The sequence below is a fragment of the Oryzias melastigma genome, linkage group LG1, assembly GCF_002922805.2.
Source record: "Oryzias melastigma strain HK-1 linkage group LG1, ASM292280v2, whole genome shotgun sequence".
In the NCBI taxonomy this organism is placed as follows: Eukaryota; Metazoa; Chordata; class Actinopteri; order Beloniformes; family Adrianichthyidae; genus Oryzias; species Oryzias melastigma.
Window position 1 is genome coordinate 19010914 of NC_050512.1, and position 20542 is coordinate 19031455.

A 20542-nucleotide genomic window follows, 5' to 3' on the forward strand; every position below is an offset into this window, starting at 1 on the left:
TGACAAGTGTTTGCAGTGACGTGTGTCGCTGGAGGAAACAGTATATTTTAAAGAGACACATAAGACAAAAAAAAGGAGGAAGAAAAACAGACAGCTGCATGAACGATGGATATGTGCGTGCACATCCATCTCACCAGAGCAAACTCCTTGTTGAGGACCATCTGCTCCAGCAGCGAGGACTCATTGTGGAAGAGGTGAGGCTGCATGTGGCTCCACATATGAGGGAACCACCAGAACTCATCTACATACTTGAGCAGCAGATCGTCTCCCTCGTCCTCTTCTGGCGTGCCTACATCCAGGGAACACAAAGACGAACGGACGGAGAAGGAAAGACAAACAAATCAATTGTTTAGTCTAACTTTTACTGGTATAGGTTACATTGTACCTAAATAGTTAAAAATAACGAGATTTTTTTTGTAGATTTGGTTTTTTTTGTATCACATGTGTTGTCTCCTACCTAAAGCCAGATAATCAGTACAGTACAGCCTTTGCCTGACTGAACATCAAATAAAATACCCTGCGACCAAATGTTATAATATTATATGCCACGATAAATGTTGCAGTCAACCTTTATTTTACACTTTTACATAAAATTAAACAGTAAAATCTTCAACTATGCAAACTAATCGGCCCTTTACCATAAACCACAGAGCGGTACGTGAGAATGTGTGGCAGAAATTAGTTTTATCTCCCTAATGTTCGCTGCTTAAACTCAGCCGCTTTACTCACTTTACCCGGCCTTTGAAGGCGCCTTTTGTTTCTCCTTGCAGCAGAGTAATATTTCATTTCATTTCTGTGGAACCGTAAACGTGCTCGCTTGCAACGGAGCCACAATTGTTTGCTGTTTTTGTCAGAGTGAGACCTAACAGCCTTGTGATGCTGCAGGAACAGATGAGGCTGCGACAATGATGTGGATCCATGTGTTTCTGCTCGGTGGCTCACATGATCTGGCGCAAGGTATCAGAGAGACAAAAAGCTTCAAGCGGCACACAACCCAAAAAAAAAACAAAAAAAAACGGAGGTTCAGTCTAACTTCTGCTGACTTGGGGTTAGTGGAGGAGCAATGGACCTCGCAGCCATGCAATTGCTGTGTAAAAGCGGCTAATGTTCGCTTTTGTATCGATCTTTGGCAACATAAGACGTCTAATAAAACTGTAAAGATTGTTTTTTTATTGGTATTGAAGTTAACAGATGGATAGCTTGTCCAAACGTAAACAGACAGACTGCAAAAGCAGAGAGTGGTACTTCGAATGTTGTTAAAAATGAGTTTAAGCACAAACAGAAAAGTTTGAGGGAAATCCAACAAGCTTTTAACAAGTTTTACATCTGCTATAATGATTTAGCGCTGAGCATTTAAAGAAGAAGCATGAAAATGCACCCACCTGTGTGGTAGAACTTCCCTGAGAAACCCAGATTGAAAGTGAAGTTGGTGATGTAAGACCGCAGCTGCTTCTGGGTATCAAGGAGAGCCTGCGGATAGAAAAATAGCAAGGTTTTTCAAAAATGATTTATTGTTTTCATCCTTTTAGCATATCACGCTGTTTCCTATTAAACATTTCTCCTTCTGTCTGGTTAGTTTATTTCACTGATGCTTCATTCATTGTTTTATTCATATGCTGGTCATTGTTCTAGCATTTTCCATGACTTATTCCGAAGACAAGAGCTGTGAAGAGCGCACTCTAAAAACTGTTCGAATGACAGATATTAATGTCAAGTGACATGTCACCCGTTGTGCCGCAGGTTGTACATCTGAACTGACAGGAAGAGTGAATGAAGCTCAGGGGAAAACTTCATGTTGGTGGTTTTGGTTCTTTCCAAAAGTTTTTGACTTTCAATTAACAGAAACATACAACATACAGCATCAAAATGCATCCTATAGATTTGTAAGCTTACACCTGATATTTCAATAATGATGCAGTGTTCTCTTGTTTTTTGCAGGAGTTGCATTCTCAAAATAAGCTCTAATGGGGGAAATCCACTAAGTAGGATTTTAGTTGACTGTGGAACATCTCACTACACACTTCTGGCATGTATTTTTCTTGTTTAAACTCTCAAAGCTCAAACCTTCATAGAATAAAAACAAATATTTGAATGCAATGGAAGAAAAATGTGCATTGAGTACAGGAGACACCGAAGAGAAGAGATTGATTGACAAGATCAACAGCCAATCAGGACACAGAACACAGTTCACTGTAAAAAAAAAAAAAAAAAAGTTAAGCTAAAAAAGATCTGCAAAACACCACATTCGTGAAAGGTGAATTACAATACACTGCAATTGATATATTTATTTCAATAAGTTAATTTTAATTGAAGTGACACGAAGTCACATGTGTCTGGGGCCAGATCCGGCCCATCGAGTTAATATATCCGGCCCTCCAAATCATTTTATTTTATTGTTATTAATGGTCCAATGTTATCTCACAATTATTTCTAACTTGTATAATTTTATTCTGGAATAATATTCCTGCCTTTTTATTTTTCATAGTTTGTTAAAAATGTACCTTTTAAAAATTTAGTTTTAGTGTGTTCAGTAAATGTTTATCCTGTTTAGCCCACAACCTAACACACACGGCATGTTTTGGATTTTGGCCTCCTGTGCGATTGAGTTTGACATCCCTTCACAAACTATTATTAGAGAACCGGAGTCTAATTTGATGTTAACTTTGATTTTAGTTAACATGTTACACTGTTTGTTTGTTTTTTTTCTGTTTTTTTTTTCCCCGATTGTCATGTTTGTATCCTAACAATCTCAAACAACCTATATACCAGAAAACAAGGGGACCTCAGGGCACAGTATGAATATTTCTCTGTTACACTGGTGTCACCGTGAGTTAAGTTTCACAGCCACAAAATTGTTTTATATTCCTCATAAGTAAAGAAAAGCCAAATTGAAACTGGTATTAGAGACATCTGCAATGCCTTTGTGACTACTTTAAGAGAATATTTACCAGAAAGCATCTTCTGTAATATGACTCCAGCAACTCATGAGTACAAATTGACAACAACTCAAAGAAAACTGCTATTAACACATTTGCCATCAACAGGTGCAGTTCAAGCACAGAAACTGTAATTTATTTTGTAATTTCTTACCAAGTTAATAATTTTTTTCACCATCAAATACTGAGAATCAACAATGTTTTCTACCAGTTATGTATCACGGGGTTCACACTGGGTTCATTCAAGACAGTCACACACCTTTGTCAAAAAAGAAAATTATATATATATAATACAGTAAGTAAACCAATAGAGAGCTAGATTGAAGGATCTAAAACATAAAACCAAACTGCTGTTTCATAACAGTTCAAAATCAAATTGTTTTTATGAAAATTAAATTGTAAAACATATCTTTTCAAACATCTTTTCAAACATGATCAAACCCCATTTTTATAGCTTGATATCAAAATCTTTGTGAGCCACCAGTCTAGAAGTTGTGAAATCCTGGCATATTTCCTGACTTAACTCATTTTATATTTAGAACGTGAGGGGAATTATGAGAAGTAAATGATAAACAGCACATTAGACACCAGCAAACCTTTACTAATATAGACTTATAAATATACATATATATATATATATATATATATATATATATACATATATTGGAAAATACTATCTAAGCTTCCAATGTCTTGACATTTTCATAAGAATATGGATTAATAACTGTGCAGTAACATTAGATCTTTTGTTAGTTTTCAGGGTCTTTGTTTGAGGTGCTCACTTTTATGGGTAAATAATTAAAATTTACTTATTTGCAATTTCTTCTCACTACTTTCACAAAGCCTCCACCTAAAATCATAATTTGGGATTTTTTTTCTGGTTTGAGATTCAGTTTTGTCAGTGCACTTTTTTTTCTTAAAGCTGCCTCAATCTCTGGTTTCAATGCTGGCATCAGGATTTTCTTCACTTATTTAATGACTTCATTAGTTTGCTGGCCTTTAAACAAAGACTCGGTAATGAGTGTTAACTAAAGAGAGTTGAACACAGCATGCGCACACACACACACCGACAGTAACGCAAGTTAATGAAGGTCAGTGCATTAGTAGCCTCTAGAGGGTGGACTAATAACACCCACACCCACCCTATGTGCACAGAAACAATCTTTCCATCCGTCTCGCCGTTTCCTCCATCCATCCCTAACACCACCTGGTGAAACCCGTGAATCCCAGTCCCCTCAGCTCTCTGCAGTTGCGTCCTACTGCTCTGGTTCTCCGTCATCTTGCCAAGAACCCGCAGATGCCTCTCTGCCCTGCTACCCTACCCCACCCCAGCCCTACCGCATCCGTCTTCCACACTTCCCACCCACCTCTGAACCTCTCTCCTCCGCTTGCTCCAAGAAAATGTCACATTCTCAGGAGACAAGGCAGTATTAATTTGAAAAGAAGGCTGAAGCAGCAAGGAGGAAAGATCGCTCCCACCGCCCCTCTACGACTCCATACCCTTGCAAATTCTTTGACCATGTCCTCCTGCTATCGCTGCACTTCTGCAAATATTTTGTTTATCAACCAAATTGTGAATTTTCTCTAAAAGAAACGTGTTCAACTGGGTCTTTGTTTCACCATGTCACGCCCCAACAACAACTCGGTTTCACTGCTTTTAATCGATCCCCAGAAACCCTGCTTTATTTATGACAGCTGAGCAGATGGTGCCACAGCAAAAGACTGGTTGCAGGAGCTCCTGCTCTTTCCTTCTCGCCATCTGAATTGAATGTGAGTCTCCCAAAATAACAAAATATACAGACACATGCTTGGAGTGTCTTCATTAGCCTTAATCTAATGGTGCAGAAGATGGCTGGCTGCTGACAGATGTGCACAATTCCCTAATCTGATCCCCTGTCTCCTCTGCTATGACATCTTCTATGTCTTACAGGCGTGCAAACACACAGCCAAATGTTGGGACACAAAGACTTAAGACTTCAATCAAGTTTGCAGCTGGGTGTTTTGCATTATAACTTAATAAACACTTCATGATGCAATTGGCTGAAATGTAATATTAAAGTATGTGCTGGCATACTTAAGAATTAGTGGAGGTGAGTGTCCAAGTGTGCAGAGTATTAGTTCAAACATCTCATTTGTATTCTGCTGCCAAACATGTATAACGCCGAACCGCAGAGCCACACAGGAAATGCTTGTGTTGTGTCGGCGGGATTCAGAAACACTAACAGCAAGAATGGCTGCTTTTGCATTTATTTTTCTTTGTTTTGTTTGTTTTGTAACTGTGACATTCAGCTACCCTCATTTTTGACTTGTTAAAGTCGTGCCTTTTTTTTTTTTTTTTTTTTTTTTGCACAGTAATACCATTTTGAACAGAGAACAGCATCTGAGATTGAAGACATTTTTAATTTGATTGACTAACAAGCTGGGTTGATGACAAAGTATAAAACTAAACAATGAAAAAGCCATTATGGATCTCTTTGAAAAGCACAACAAGAATGTGTTTGTTTAAACAATAAGAGTTTTGTTCAGCAGCCAACTTTTTAATCTCTCACATTGGTAGAGTGAAAGAAAAATGATAATGTAAAATATGCAAGTATAAGTAAAAGTAAGTAAAAGTATACAAAATAAAAGTCCAGTTTTCAATTCTTCAAGTCCCACTCTAATCTTTTTTTTTGATAGATTTTAAGTATTCCCAGTGATCTTTTATTTATGATTATGCCGTTTCTAGCCAAAAATGAAAAAAAAAAAAAAAATGTGGACATACAGTAGTTTCTGCAGTGACAGTAGATCAATATAAATTACATCTGAGTTGTGGACTGGATCGTTGGGGCTGAGTAAGCCCGCTTCCATTACCTGTCATACATATGTTCATACTTTCTCCTGCTAGCTTACAGCCCCTCACACCCCCCATCTGGTTCAGTAAAAATGGTAAGCAATGTCGGCGCTATCCAGGCAGACAGTTAAATGCCAGATCAGACAAGAAAAACAATGACGTTCATGGGTCTGTTTGTCTGCAAGAGGATGCATCAGAATGCCATGGGCATAGGCAACCTAGGCTGTCGCCTAGGGAACCACCTGCTTGAGGGGGCGCCAAATCACAATAATTATACTTTTTTTTTGGTTAAAAAGTTTGATACACCACTCATTTCCTGTAAAAAAAGTTTTAAAAAAGTAATAATTTAAAAATATAAATAAAATAACTAAAAAGTTTGCTGTAATCAATAACTGCAGTGCAGAGCTCCTCCCCTCCTGTTGCTGCTGCTGTCTATGAGGGGTTGGGGGAAGGAGAGGAGCACGCAATGTTGCCACTGTTAGCGCTTCTTTACTTTAACTTTACTTCTTAACTTTAAGAATCAAAAAGGAAGAGGAGGAAACATGGGCTCAAAGCAGAGGTTTGACTGTTTTACTTATATAAAATTGCTTTGAAAATCACTCCCCTCTGCATTTTGGTTGAAAAAAGACAAATTTAATTGGCGATCTAGTGTTTTCTTTTCTTAATCAACACCTTTAACGGTTGAAATCCCCCTAGTTCCCTCTTAAATATTGGCTGATCGGTGGCGGAGTCAGTTAGCGTGTTGGCTTTAACCCTTCCATTCTCCTAGGCATTAAAACACATTAAAAGACAGTGTGCTGAACTTTTTTTTTTAAATGATTGTCGATCTTTACTGGTGTCCAATGACAGACATGAAGTCTTGTCTACCTTGTCCACCTTTGTCAGGGAAGGACTAACACCTCAATGTCAGGGTGGGGTCATCTGGACCCCATAAGAGAGCACGAGGGTTAAATTAAGACTTTCCCAGTTTGAGTCCCAGCTGAAATGTCTGAATCTATGACCCTACAGGGGGCACCAAATTTGTGTTTCGCCTAGGGCTCTATACAGCCCAGGGCCGTGCCTGCTTTGACCTATCATTACCCCCCAACTTAGAAACTGATTCTGATACGAGGAAAGTGGCTTTGTAGATTGGCTTAGCACAAAACTGAATTTCTCAATGAAAGAATCAGCTGATTTACCTTGCTTGCCTAAAGACTTCCCTTCTGTAAAGTGTTGCATATCAGCGTAAAGCTATTTTCCTCTGCTTCAGAATCTGCTGGAATAATGTTAATTCCCCGTAAACAGTTGATGTATATTCCAAAGAATTTCAACACTATAACAGTTCTGGTGGATTAAAAAGGCTATCAATAGATGATACATTTTTACATCTTATTTTTTGAACTTCCTTAGAGTGTTGATGAGAGCTCATGGAAGAACTACAGAACTATAACCAAAAGGAAACTTTGTGGCCAGGAGATGAAAGACAAACATGTCAGACGGAAACAACTCTCCCTTGGTAAATTACCAGTCTGTAAGTCGGTTCTAAAGAGGCTTAGAAGTTCCATCCTGATGTTTATCTGAAGGCAGTAATGCAGTTTGGGATAAAGGAGTGCTCTAAGCAATGAGGTCCAGAGGATACCTGGACTCAAAGCAGAGAGGGGTTTTTGAAATGGACCATTAAAGCCACTAAAAGGAGGAAGGGGGCGGGACTGCGTGGCATGGAGGGGATCCACAGAAAAAGTGAGTCAAAGCAAAAACATTCTTGGATTAACATTTCAGTGGCACAAAGCGCCCACCTTTCATACACTTGGAATGGCAGAGACGACGGGCGATTGTTTCGTGGTGCATTTTTGTGTATGTGTGCGGTACGCACTGGGAGAGGTGCCAGATAGATGTTAAGGTTCAAACAGATGGGAGACAGGCATCTGGACAGCTGACATTCCCTGCCTTTCAAAAACCCTTTACGCCAACCACCTCTTCACCATATCCCCATTCTGTCATCTTGCACTTCTTCCTTTTTTTTTTTTTTTTCATCCCCCGCTATCCTTTTTTTCAAGCTTCAAACTTGACTGCAAGATGTAAAATAATAAAAGTAATTATAAAAGTGGGATTTTACGCATCAACCAATTAGACAGTGAGAATCAGAGGGGAGGGGACGAAAAAAAAATTGTAACGGTTAATGGAGTTTAATTCCTGAGCAAAAGCAAGTCGCTGCGTTCGTTTTATGAGCGCGATCGCTCCCCGCCTTTGTGCGTCAATCCGTGCATGGGGATGTGAACGCTGGACCAGCACAATTTTAACTGGGTCAGGCATCTCTAATTGATGACCAGAAAGAGCGCTTAACCAGTTAATGTTGACGTCTTCCCGTTCACTTGCTTCTCCTGCCTGCGTATCCCTTCCAGTCTCCCTTGTCAGATTCGAGTCAGTGTAGCTTTTCATATGTGAGCATTTTACAAATTCATCTATTCACTTGCATTTATGTGAGGCACTTGGGAGAGCTTTGGCATTGCTACCCTTACGCTAAATTCTACTTGGCAGGCCCGCATGGATTTTAAGTTTCAGTGATTGCTGTGACTGCAAAACCCACCTCATTGTGTGGAGGAAAATTCATGGCACACAGCCACACTCATAGGGTTTCCTTTCGATTTGGGGGGGGTGGGTTGAAAAAAATGGTTATTTAAAGACCCACTCCAATGAAAATTATGCTTTTGGTTTTTTTAACATGTTCTAGATTCATTTTTCTCATGATGGATGACAAATATGAATAAAATTAAGCTCTAAATTGGGATTCTTTAATAAAATCGCTGTGAATCAGGAGCAGACAAAACTGTTGTTGGAAAAAGTTTGTAGAAGTGATGGAGTTACATTTGCCTGGCTGCAAGCTCCCTGCTCCGCTCTATTCTGATGCATCCAGTTGCAGACAAATAGATCCGTGTACGGCTTTGTTTTCCTTGTCCGAGCTGACATGTGGCTCAAAACTACACTGTAAAAATTGGATCAATTAACAAAAAATCCATAATTTGTTACATTTAAGAATATAATTTTTCATCAAATTCAAATCTTAATTAAATTAAAACTAAAATGTAAACTTAAATGTAACAAAGTGCAGAACTTTTGTCAATTCATCCAAAGTTTCACTTTTTACAGTTTGTGGAGCTGGATACCTCCATATTTGCCCACCATTTTTTAGCTATCAGGGGGGAAGTGTTAACCATTGACTGCATATAGAGAACTGGAGATAGCAGGTGTGATATCACCCATAAAAAAGGCTATACCTCCGGGCTCCAGCGAAATAAAGCCAATTCAGCCGCCATTTTTCCACGATACGGATGTCGCCACGTTGGAGCCAGACGACAGGAATTGGTCCAAGTCAACGCTTCTAAAGCAACTTCTGTCACCATGAGTAAGTGAGCTTTTTTGAAGTCCAAACACACTTCCACTGATTCGGAAGATTCTGTCCATGAAACGTTCAAGGTGGGGCAAGCATTTCATAGCTTGAATAATTTGTGGTAAAGAAAAAAGTTAATGAAAGAAAAATTAGTATTACCAAGAAGATGTTAAGAAAAATGTATCAGAGCAAGACTGTAAAATAGCTGTTTATTTCTCAATAGAAGTCTATGGAATTTTGGCTTTTTGGAGCCAGCAGGTACTTCCTGTTTGGAACACCAGGGGGAGGGGGGCACTCTATCCAGTTCTCTTTATGCTGTTAGTGGTGTTAACAAACGAATGATAGGTAGGGATGTGTATCTTTCTCTTTCACACGATTCGACACACATCTTAATACATGGTCCACAATACATAAAAGGTTCAACTAATTTTTTGGTAATACGATACAGTTCAATTCTATTACCAAAAACGCTAAAATCTAGATATTTCTTATTCTTATGGCATTTAAAGATATAAATAATAACGTATGGCATTTTATTCAGATATTAAATTGGAAGAAGTAAGTTTATGATTGGGCGTATTTTTGTTTGCATCACATGCACATAAAAAGACAAATGCGATAGAAAAAACAGAAAGAGTAACTGCAGTTTGCCAGAAATCAATTATTTACTTCTTGATTGATTTTACATCTCTTAACCAACATCTGGTTCATGTGTGGTTGTCAAATGACACTGCAGTTGCTCAATCAATTTCCGATAAGTATCTATTTTTTACATTCCTAATTGATATTGTTGTTACTCCCAATCAATTTTTCAATACAAATCTGGTATCTTTTACATTCCTAATGATAGGAAATGGGGGTGGGCTTACTCCACGTGAACAGTCAGAAGCAAATTTCTAAAGAACTACTGTCGCTCTTAAAAAACAACATAGGCTTTTTGAATTATCCTAAAAAATGTATATATAAAATACGACATAATTATTTTACAATAAATAAAAAGATGATTGGACTAGAATTTTAAACAAAATGAGAAAAACATCTGTTATTTTTGGAATCATCTTAGCGACAAAGCTGTTATATTTTCAACATATTTTTTAAACTTTTATTATGAGAGCAAGATTTTCCAACTCTTTTTTGATGGTTTTCTGGCTTAGAAAGTGCTTAAATCCAACACTTTATCAAAGTGAAATGATCATCAGCACACAAATTACAGGAAGGCCTGTGTGCTACTTGTAGCAAACTACTCAAATCAATCTCATTCTTTTCACATTTGCCGTTCTCTCTTCTGATTCCTAAATCTTCCATCCAGTGTTTACGCCTTTCTTCATTACTTATGTAATAGCGTTTGGCAATGAGGCAAACCGATATGGAGAGTTAGAGCTTAGTTTGATTGATTTAATTAGTTCTAAAGATTAACTCTAAATAGAGCTGCACAATAAATGAAAAGGCTGCTAAGCTGAAATCCTTCAAAGAAATTGGAACGGCGTTTATTTAGTGTAATACCATTTTTGTTTAGTTTTTTTGGGTTAGATAAAAACACAGGAACACTAGAGCGATGGCATTTTGACGTCCAGCTATTCCAACTGTTCTAACAAAGGAAACATAAAATAATAAATAAAATAAAAGGATAAGTGACACAAACTTTCTGTACATTGCTGCAGGCCAAAAAAGAACAAGGAAGTTATAATTATTCGAGCGGCTAAATTACACCAAGTAAAAAAAAAGTATGGAAAATGGCTAAAACTGGCCCATTTATCCACTTGTTAATTTTCAAGGGGGGTGAGATATGGACTGTCAGGACCATGGGAAAATTGGGGGGAAATGTAGGACACTTCATCAGCAGGATGACAGTTTCTCCACTGCACACGAGGAGGGTGTAGAACACAAAAAGTTCTGAGTTGTTATTAGCGGTGCAAATCACTGAGCCTCGGCTCGCCTTTAATGACTGCAACCTTATGTAGCCTAACGAGAGAAGAGCAGAACTCAGCTTGTGGATCTTTGTTGCAGCCTTGCGTGTTTGCATGCATGTGTTGTCTAAACTTAGATTACACCTCTGCAGAAAACACCTTTGGGAGGAAAACAGCGGGAACGAGTTGAGAGAGAGATTTAGAGAGGAATACAAACAGGCCGGAGATAGCGATCAATGACTCAAGTAGAGGAGGGAGCGAGGAGGAAGCCGAGTGGAGGAGAGAAAAGGAGGTGATAAAGAGGAATCCAAAGACGAGGATTTGACACCCCGCTAACGACCACTCTGAGAAAAGAGGAGAAACCTATGCGAATGAAATTTCAAAAAAAAAGAAAAAAAAAGTGCAGGCACAAGTATCACCGACGGGGGTTTTTGACTGGCATCATCCCTCATTTTGAGAAATGTCATCTGTGGGGTGCCTCCCTGTGAATCATTTTAATAGAGGATATACAGCTGTGTGGGTGAGTGTGCTCGCAGACAGAGGGGGGTGTAGGTATTGTTTGTCACCAGATGAACTCGTGGGGTGAGACTAATGAAGAGTGCAGGGAGAAGGAGGGTGGCATTTTAATTGGACCCTCTCTTTTCAGTCTCTGCCTCCCCTTATAGGGAGTCGCAGGAGATTGAATCTTATCTTGGCGGAGGTAAGAGAAGACTTCTAATGTACTATTATAGCGCGCTCAATCACCAGCTGGTGAGCCCCCAGTTTTGCATTGTTTACTGCTTTTAACATCTGTTATCTATATTCTTGACCTATTTTGTGATCTTACATTTATTTTTAATTGGTGTAATTACTTATTTATTCACCGTTTCCCACCTCAAACTTTCTTTTTTCTATTTTTTTTACTAGAGTGGGATTAATTTACAGAAGGAATACTTCACAGAAATGCAGCTGCGGGGGACTTACACATTAGATAAGTATCACTTTCACAGCAGGAGGACACAAGATAATATTATCACCTTAATGAAAGCAAATTTAGGGAATTTAATAGGCCTGCATGAAAAGCTTCTTTAATTACGTTCCATTTCGCTGATGGGAAACAGATATGCATTTGGGATATCAAATGTGAAAAACTAGGAATAATTTTTTTTTTTTTGCAGACTAAAATTACTTGTTAAAATTACAAACTGAATTATCTCTTGTTCTTATAACCCCTCTCTTTTCTCAAAAGGTCTTGCCTCTTGCCAGCCCATAATTGCAAATAAAACATTTGTGCTTAATCTGTCTTGTGTGGATAAATAAAGGTCAAAAAAAAAAAAAAGGTGGCATAAAAATATTATCAAACTTGAGGACGAATCAATATTTCTGTTTTTGTACAATGTATTATATGTGCCCTTTAAAATTAAAATGAAGCCGGTAATTGTGTAAAAGATGCAAAATATGAGGGGAAAAATTAAATGTTTTTATTTCTATCTTTTGTTGAGTAATATATGTAAAGGCCAGGGGCGGAGCTAGAACATTTGAAGGAGCATAAGGGAGGGCCAAGGAATTTGGAAGGGTGGATAAAACACAAAGGAAGACCATTTCAAATGAAAGGATCAAAAATATATAATTATACATTTTTCATTATTAATATTGTTTTTATCTTTTAACACCTAAGGCGTAGCAGGTGACGCTTAGATAAAAAAATTTAAACACACTGTAACTTTTCAGTTGTTAACACGATCAACAAAGAAGCGGCGCCGCTTTTCTCCTTCAAAATCTGCTGGAATTAAGTTAATCACGTTAACAATTGAAAAGTTACAGTAATCCAAAGAACATAAACACTGGAGCTCAAGTCTTAAAGGGATAATTTTATTTAAAATTTTGATTTTGTTACTTTTGCAATGCTTAAAGAAGTTTGTATAGTTGATTTCTCAATGTTTGTCAATTACGAAACTGACATTGAATCCAAAATTGTTAGTTATTAGTTTTAGGTCTGCCAATAGGTCTGCCCCTGGTAAAGGTGGATTTTTACTATTTAAAAGTGTAAACGATTGATTTTTGAAAATCAGCTTTTCACAAAAAATGATATAGAAGTTAAAAAAATTAAATATCTTCAAATATTTTGTCAAATATAAATAACCACTCTTATGTTTTTTCCATCCTGTCTGTCAAACTATTCCCTCGTGATCATTGGTTGATCTGTTGGAGGTTTATAGGTTGTTTAACACCAAAACCAAACACCGTCGCACGCCGTTGTCAGTGAGCAAACATCTTGCTTTCATGGTTACGTTAAAAAGGCAAGAAAAAAAAACAAATTCCACAATGGTGACACATCTTTCAGCTGTTCTCTTCACCCAGAGCTACATGTGCTGTATATTTGACTTGTGGTCGTCTAATATGAGTCATCTCTTCAACAGCTTTCAGCACCAGAAGGAGAAGACTTCCATTTTTGAGTCCTTCAGCCAACTGACAGGATTTTGTTCCTCTAACCTATCACTGAAATATGACACAAATGCTTGCAAAATATATTAACAAATCCCAAATAAATAATTATTTGAGAGTATTTAGTTTATTATGGCTAATTGACTCCCAGATTAAGCCTCCATCAATCAGCTCAACCTAGGGCTACAGATCTATCAAGTGAACGCCTCTACTTTCCCTCTTCCCATCACCATTTTGTTTCTGTAAATGAGGCAACGACCGCCCCTGAGGCATTACACCCCACTCTTCTCATCTCTTAAACATTCTCTCCTTCCTCCCTGACTGCCAAACTCGCCTCAGATGAAGAAGATCTGTTTCAAATGTCATTGTTCCTTCCTTTTTTCTGACCCTCTCCAAGTCCGTCTCTTCAATCTCATCCCTTCTGTTATGGAACTGGTTCATCCTCATGTATATTTATGGTACAAAGCTGAAGAGTCAGGCGGACTTAAAATGAAAACTCCAACTAGAGAGCTCTTGTGTGCTCATTTTGTGAATGCGTACGGTGATATGTGGCTGTGCCGGGGAAATGCGCAGCCTTTTATCCGCTTTAGATACAACTTTTTTTTTTGATACTTAGGTGTGAAGTTTCTCCTAATGTCACCACCTGCAGTGTGATACCCTTTTATTCCTTACTTTTTTTTCCTGTTCAACCACCAGCAGTGAACACGAGGCTCGTTTTTTTTTTTTGTTGTTTCACAGGACAGATGAATGTAAAAAGACACATTTTAGTTTAAGATACAGAATCATGCTTTTCTTTACTTTTGGGATACTTTGTGGCCACTCTGAAACAGATAAAGGCAATTTTTTCCTCCTTCACTTTGCCCCGCTCCATTTCCAGCAACAAGAGAAGGCTTTTTTCCTCTTATAAATATGAGATTTCTCTCACAAGTTTCCCCTTTGCATGGATGAAAATGCTGTACTTTTGTATGTAAACAGGAGCGCGGAGGCACATCTGCCCGCATCTGTGTGCTTGTTCTTAGAAAAGCGTGTTGAAACAACAGCTCTCTATAGAGGCAGGCGGCACGGCTGACTCTCCTTTAGTTTCCCTAAGAGCAGAAACGTGGGAAAAGAGGAATACGTGCCATTCATCTTTTCACTGCCTCTTCAATACCTCTCTTTCTTGCTCTTGCCCCCTCCTCTTCCCCTCTTTCACACATCTTTGTTCACTTAAATGGCTGCTTCTGGCTAGACCTCCATTCTGAAATGCCCTTCACTCGTAGCCCCCCAAGCACATAGTCACTTGGTGTGAACACAAAGAGGGTTTAGACTTGTGCATATGAGCACACATGCAATCATGCTTGGTTGTGGTTTATTCACAGACCTCAAGTTTTCCAAAAGTGAGGCAAGGGCTGAATCTGAATTACTCCCCTACCCGTCTACAATTGTAGGGACATTTGAAGCTAGAGTGGTGTCCGAAAGTTTTTTTAAGGAGGAGCCATAGTGACTTTACATTTAAGTATTGAGTTTTGTCTTTGCATGACTTTTTAAAGTCATAAAACTGATTGTATTTTCTGAGCACTGGAAGCTATATACACTAATGTAGATGACTATTAAGACTATTAATGACATCATCAAGCAGTAATGGTGTCCAAATTTGAAGATTTTTTTTCCGTAACTCTCCGCTTAGAAAGAAAACTATTGGGATAGGGAGAAGCCGTACAGGTTGGAAAGCAATTCGGATTCAGCCAAATTCTTTGGCTGAATTTAAATTGTTACTTTTTGTCTAACTTTTTTCATTCTACACTCGTGTCAAATACCTTTACATCCTTGGCGTTCATGCGCGTCCCCTCCTTGCCGACGAAAATGTCGTCAATATCCACCAGCACGTGGCGATCCAGACCCAAAGTAAGCTTCCTGTCTGTGAGGTAGGAGATGGCATCCACTAGGATGAGTCTGTGGAGCCAGTAGCCCAATCCTTGTCCAAACATCACCCGTCTCACCCCATCATAAAGCCCCAGGTCCTGCACCACAGTGGCCTGGAGACCTAGACCGAAACCCGGACCTGGATTATCTCCACTTCCTGCCCCTGCTCCCTCCTTGGCCCGCGCGTGCAGCACAGCCTGGTATGAAGAGTGATTCGAAGAGAATGAAGTCCAGTCCTCTCCAGGTAAAGCTCCTCGATCCGTGCCAGGTTTGGTCAAGTGGAGGAGAGGTGAGCTAGACACCACGCAACAGTCCCAAAGCGCCTGGTTGGTCCTGAGCACCAGCGGCAGGCCCCGCAGTTTGAGGACAGAGGGAGAGTTCTCAGTGGAACGGTAGAAGCCTATTATGCCGACTCTGTACTCAGTACAATATTGATGCAACAGCTGCCGGTTCCACGTATCTGCGTGTGCATACTTTAACAGGTTCTCATAAATGATGAGAGAATATCGTCCGCGGCCATTTTCTGTCAGCGGTGGAAGGTCGCCCTTTCCTGAGACAATCTCCATGCGGAACTGAAAATGAGCTGACTCTAATATAGCCACGATGTCCTGACCCAGCTGTGAGTACTGAGACTCCACCAGCACCAGCACCACTGGGTCGGTGTGGACATGTATGTGCGGGGGGTTTGGGGGGTATGGGTATGGGAGGTTCCGGTACGGAGACATAGACAGAGACCGGGAGCAAGCGGGCTCAACAGACTGTCCGAGTTGCATGGAAGGGGAAGAGTTTGCAAAGAGGAAGTAGGCGGAAAGGAGAAGAGAGATGAGGCAGCAGGAGGCGAGTAAGAACAGGAGCCTGCGCAAATGCCGACGGAACCGCACGGCCACTGTCATGGCGCGACTGGGGAGATGCTGAGCGTCAGAGGAATTGATGTCTCTTTTAGTTTGCAGGTGTCGAGAGGTTCTGAAAAAACCTCCCCGAGAGATTGTCTATTTGTGGGAGGCAGGATCAAATCCACTCAGGGCCATGTCATGTCACCATGGCAGGTGAGGAGGGGAGCGGCGCCGGATCTCGGGGAAGAGAGGTCTTTAGCTGAGGTAACGCGGCGGCGGCGGTCTCCTTCAAACCCTCACGGAGGAATCACACGCACAGACGGAGCGGGCGATGATTAATATCTGCGAAGAACGGGAACAAGGAGAAAAGAAGAAAGAGTGAGTCGGTTGGGGAAGGTTGAATAGTATGCATGAGTTTTGTGTACTTGCGAGGGAGCATGTACCCAGGTTGTGCAGCCCTGGGGAACGCGAGGGCACAGCTGGTAACTACAGAGCTGATTGAAAACAACTCGCATCCGTAGGGCTTAGCCAATCTCTGACACATGCACACACTCATGCGCACACAAATGACATCCCAGTTAAAACACAGCACAAAAGTCAATCCTCCCAAATAAACAACAGCTGGTTGTGTGCTAATATGGCAGTGTGGAGAGGTGGATGGAGCTCGACTAATCAGTCCTGCAAAGCCACCCTGGGAATTCCTCTAATAGTGCCAAACTCTGAGCACCTCTGTCCTATTTCTGAACCTAATCATCTGAAATACCACAAAATTAGAGTTGGAATCCCTCTGCCGAGTGCACTAATCTGAGGGGAGTCCATGACTGTAAAGAGGAAATGAAGTGCAAGAATATGAGAGATGGAGAAAAGGAGAAGAGAAGAATATAATGCAATGAATAATAGAAAAAAAGGGGGATTAGCATCTCAATGTATGTGCCGGGAGACAGAAAAAAAAAGATCCTGCAGCATCTCTTCTTCATCCCCCACTTCTTTCTCCCTATAGTTTGTTTGTCTGTACCTCTCTTCTTCTGTCAGTTTGAATTTCAATGGACTTTTCTCCCCATTCTCCATCCCTCGTTCCCCGTTCCCCGCCTTTAGTGAACACAAGCAAAGAGAAGGTCACGGAGGAGGGAGTCCACTCATATATATATATATATATATATATATATATATATATTTATATTTTAAAAAAGACATGATCGGAGAGTGAAGAAGAGGAGAAAAGGAGCTCTGTAAAAGCGATAAGGTAAGATGAACGAAACTTGTGTGACAAGAAAAAAAAAACTTTCAAAGCATGAGATGCTTTCTCTCATCTGGAGGTGTTTTATTCAAAACTGACGGCGGGAAGTTGTAAAGAATTCAGCTGGTTCAACCTGTTAATCTGCTTCTTTATTACAGGGGCCAGAGGGGGGCGCTGATCCCAGATCATCACATGACACGAAAGTTTTAGTCTCTCGTGTCAACAACAATAACATTAAGATTTTTCTTTAAGAAAATTCTATAAAAATGCAAATATTTTAACTTATTATAATTGTTTTCAGTGTTTTTTTTCTGAAGTCATCTTCAAACAAATTATGCTTAAAATTAGTTTAATTGCAAACATTGTTGTTTGCTTATCTCTATATTATGTAATTAAACCAAGCCTACAAGAAAAAATATGATAGAAAACATTGGAACAAGTTTGATAAATGCTATAAACTTCAGCGGCTCCGGCTTACCTGTAACCCGGGCTGAGGCGCTCCCGGAGCGGCTCCAGCGCCGCGGGAGTGATGCTGCCGATGCGCAGACGTCCAGAGCTGTGGTGTTGGTGGCGCACTCCTGAATGTGGAGGATGCTGAGGCGCTGTGCCATCTCCCACTCCACTTTCTACGGCACGAGCAGCAGCAGCAGCGGTGTTGGTGGTGGCGGCTGTGGAGAATTCTCCACTCCTCTCTCCTCTGTCATCCCTCCTCCTTTCTTCTTCTCCTTCTTCCCCTCGCTATCTTTCCCAAATCCCCGGGAATGGCCACTTGTTCCCTGATGGCAGCAGAGATTCGGCAGCCTAAAGACCGGAGGAGTGCTCCGATCCACCGGGCTGCCCGTTAAAGACTGAGAGCCGCGCGTAAACGCTGCGCTTTAAGAGCGCCTACACAAGTGGAGGCGATCGAGGGAGACGGAGGAGGGGGGGCAGGAGCGAGAAAAGGGGAGGGGGATCGGCTTGATTGACACAAACAGTCTTCTTTCCCCCCTCAGCTATCACGGGTAAAAGCTCACGGCCCGTTAGTCCTAGAGCTGGATGCTCATGTCTCCATGCGCGCGTTCTGTAACTTGTTTGACCAAAAAGAGATAAAACCAGGAGGAATAAAGTGTAATGGGAACAGACTCAGTTTCAACGCATCATAAACTGGAAAAAAATATGAATTTATATATATACATATTTTTGGGAGGGGGTGGTGTTTTTTGGTCTACGTGAGTCCTGCTCCAGCGCGCAGCAGCTTGTCAGTCATCCCGTTTTAATTTGATTAGGTGTTCCTTTTCTTTGCAAGTTCATCAATCTCTCTAACCTATTTGCACTGACACACTCTCACTCACACAAGCCTCGGTGGAGCTGGTGGGCCCCCTTCATTCACATTATAATGGCCCTACAATGGAGCTTATTTAGCGTGCACGTTCTAAAGTGCGCGGGATTTGAGAGCAAGACACAAGTCAGGGCGTGTGTGGGGAGGTGGATAAATTTAAGAGTACAGAGCTCCTGCAGGCTGAACAAAAATTTATCAAGAGTAATGAGAAGAAGATATTCTAACAATATTTCAACATCATCTTATATTTTTATAACTGGATTTTTAGGGTTTATAGAGTATTTTTTTTCTGCTAATCTGTGTGATCTTAAGTGTCATAAAACAACAGTAACTCAATTTTTTTCTCAAGTGTTCATAGATTCATTTTACTGCAATTTTAAATGGTTATTTTAAGATTTGCACACAAAGGATTTCAAAGATCTATGTTTTATTTTTTTAAAAGCAGATCTTCAATGCATGGTGTTTAATATTGCTTAAAATAAGTATGATTTCTCATAGGATTTTTTTTTATTTCATCACCACCTCAGTTTAAATCACATGAAGATAAAACTAACTTTTTTTGTAACAATTCACTATAAATGAGCCTTTTAAGCTTTTGTTCTGCCCAATGCAGTAAAATCAAATTAATAAAGTTTATTGTTTTCAATAAAAGTTATATTTGCACAGCACAGTTCCTTTCTGATCACTTTTCACATTTATATCCCTTAACAAATTGTGTAAATACACTGGGAAAGTATTTTTTAATGAAAAGATGAATGTGACTGTGCTTATTAAAGCATCAAACTATTGTACAGACATATTTATTTTTTGCATTTATACTATATCACTATATCGGTGTTAATGAGAGGATGTTTGTACAATTTCTTTACCCCTTGACCCCTAATGATGCAAATATTCATCAGCTCCAAATTAACATTAATTTGGTATTTACTTAAAAAGAAAAAACGTGAGTGATTTTTTTTTTTTGTTTTAAATAAATTCAGTTATCACAGGGTTAAAATTTTGAATATTGTTCCTTTGTTTTAATCAAAAACTATAAATCTGGGAGTAAAGGGTGTTGAATTTTGTTTTATTATTATTAATTACTCATGCATTGCAGCAATTTTCAATAGTTTTTGCTCCACTTACTTGCTAAAAGTTTAGCTTTTTTCTCGAGACACACCTGAAATCTATGTCTTTGTAGCTGTAGAGGTGAGAAACAACTTCAATGAAATACAACTGCCAAAATCACATGCGCCGGGGAACAAAATCCTGTGATAATGAAGGTCTGGATTTCAGTGTGATTGTGTTCGTATATGTAAATGAATGTCAGTGGGTGAAGTGTAATTAGAGAGGTTGTTCACCCATTTCCTCTGCATGACAAGCGCAGAACTACTCCAGCTACCGTGCAAGTCCAAGACAATAAAGCAGAAATGAAAAGGAGACAGCTGCACACGGGGTTGCAGTGCGAGCTGTGTGTTTGCATGCATGCAGGTTCATACAAACTATAATCACAGAGACCTTCAGCGCCACAAACCACACAATGATAACTGCTGAAAGATCTGAGGAAGCATGACCACACACGTGTGAGCATATGGCCCCGCTAACTAACAACACAAGCAAGCAGTCACTCGCACAGATGCATGTGAGAGCAGACACAACAAAGGACTATGTGGAAAGTGTCAGAGCTGCCATGTTCAACTAGCACTCTAACTGTTAAACAGAGGGGAGCACAGAGATAAATGAGAGGGAGAGGGAGGAAGAGCACTTGTTCTCTTCATCAGATGTTTTTTTTTTTTTTTTTTTTTT

The 20542-nt window shown here is 39.8% G+C and overlaps 1 protein-coding gene across 3 annotated transcripts in view; it reads right to left on the minus strand.

Moving 5' to 3' along the window:
• Positions 1-18508, minus strand: part of ndst3 (N-deacetylase/N-sulfotransferase (heparan glucosaminyl) 3) — a 48001-nt gene extending 29493 nt beyond the window's left edge. For 2 of the 3 annotated variants that reach the window (XM_024289551.2, XM_024289553.2), the window contains exons 1-4: positions 17915-18508; positions 15261-16541; positions 1383-1470; positions 135-289 (exon numbers count right to left, since the gene is read on the minus strand). In XM_024289551.2, the coding sequence (XP_024145319.1) occupies positions 135-289; positions 1383-1470; positions 15261-16259 (1242 nt within the window). In that variant the 5' untranslated portion in view covers positions 16260-16541; positions 17915-18508. Of the gene's footprint in view, positions 1-134; positions 290-1382; positions 1471-15260; positions 16542-17214; positions 17289-17914 lie in introns of all 3 variants that reach the window. The other variant, XM_036212738.1, reaches the window with a different exon arrangement.
• Positions 18509-20542: the final 2034 nt, after the last annotated feature.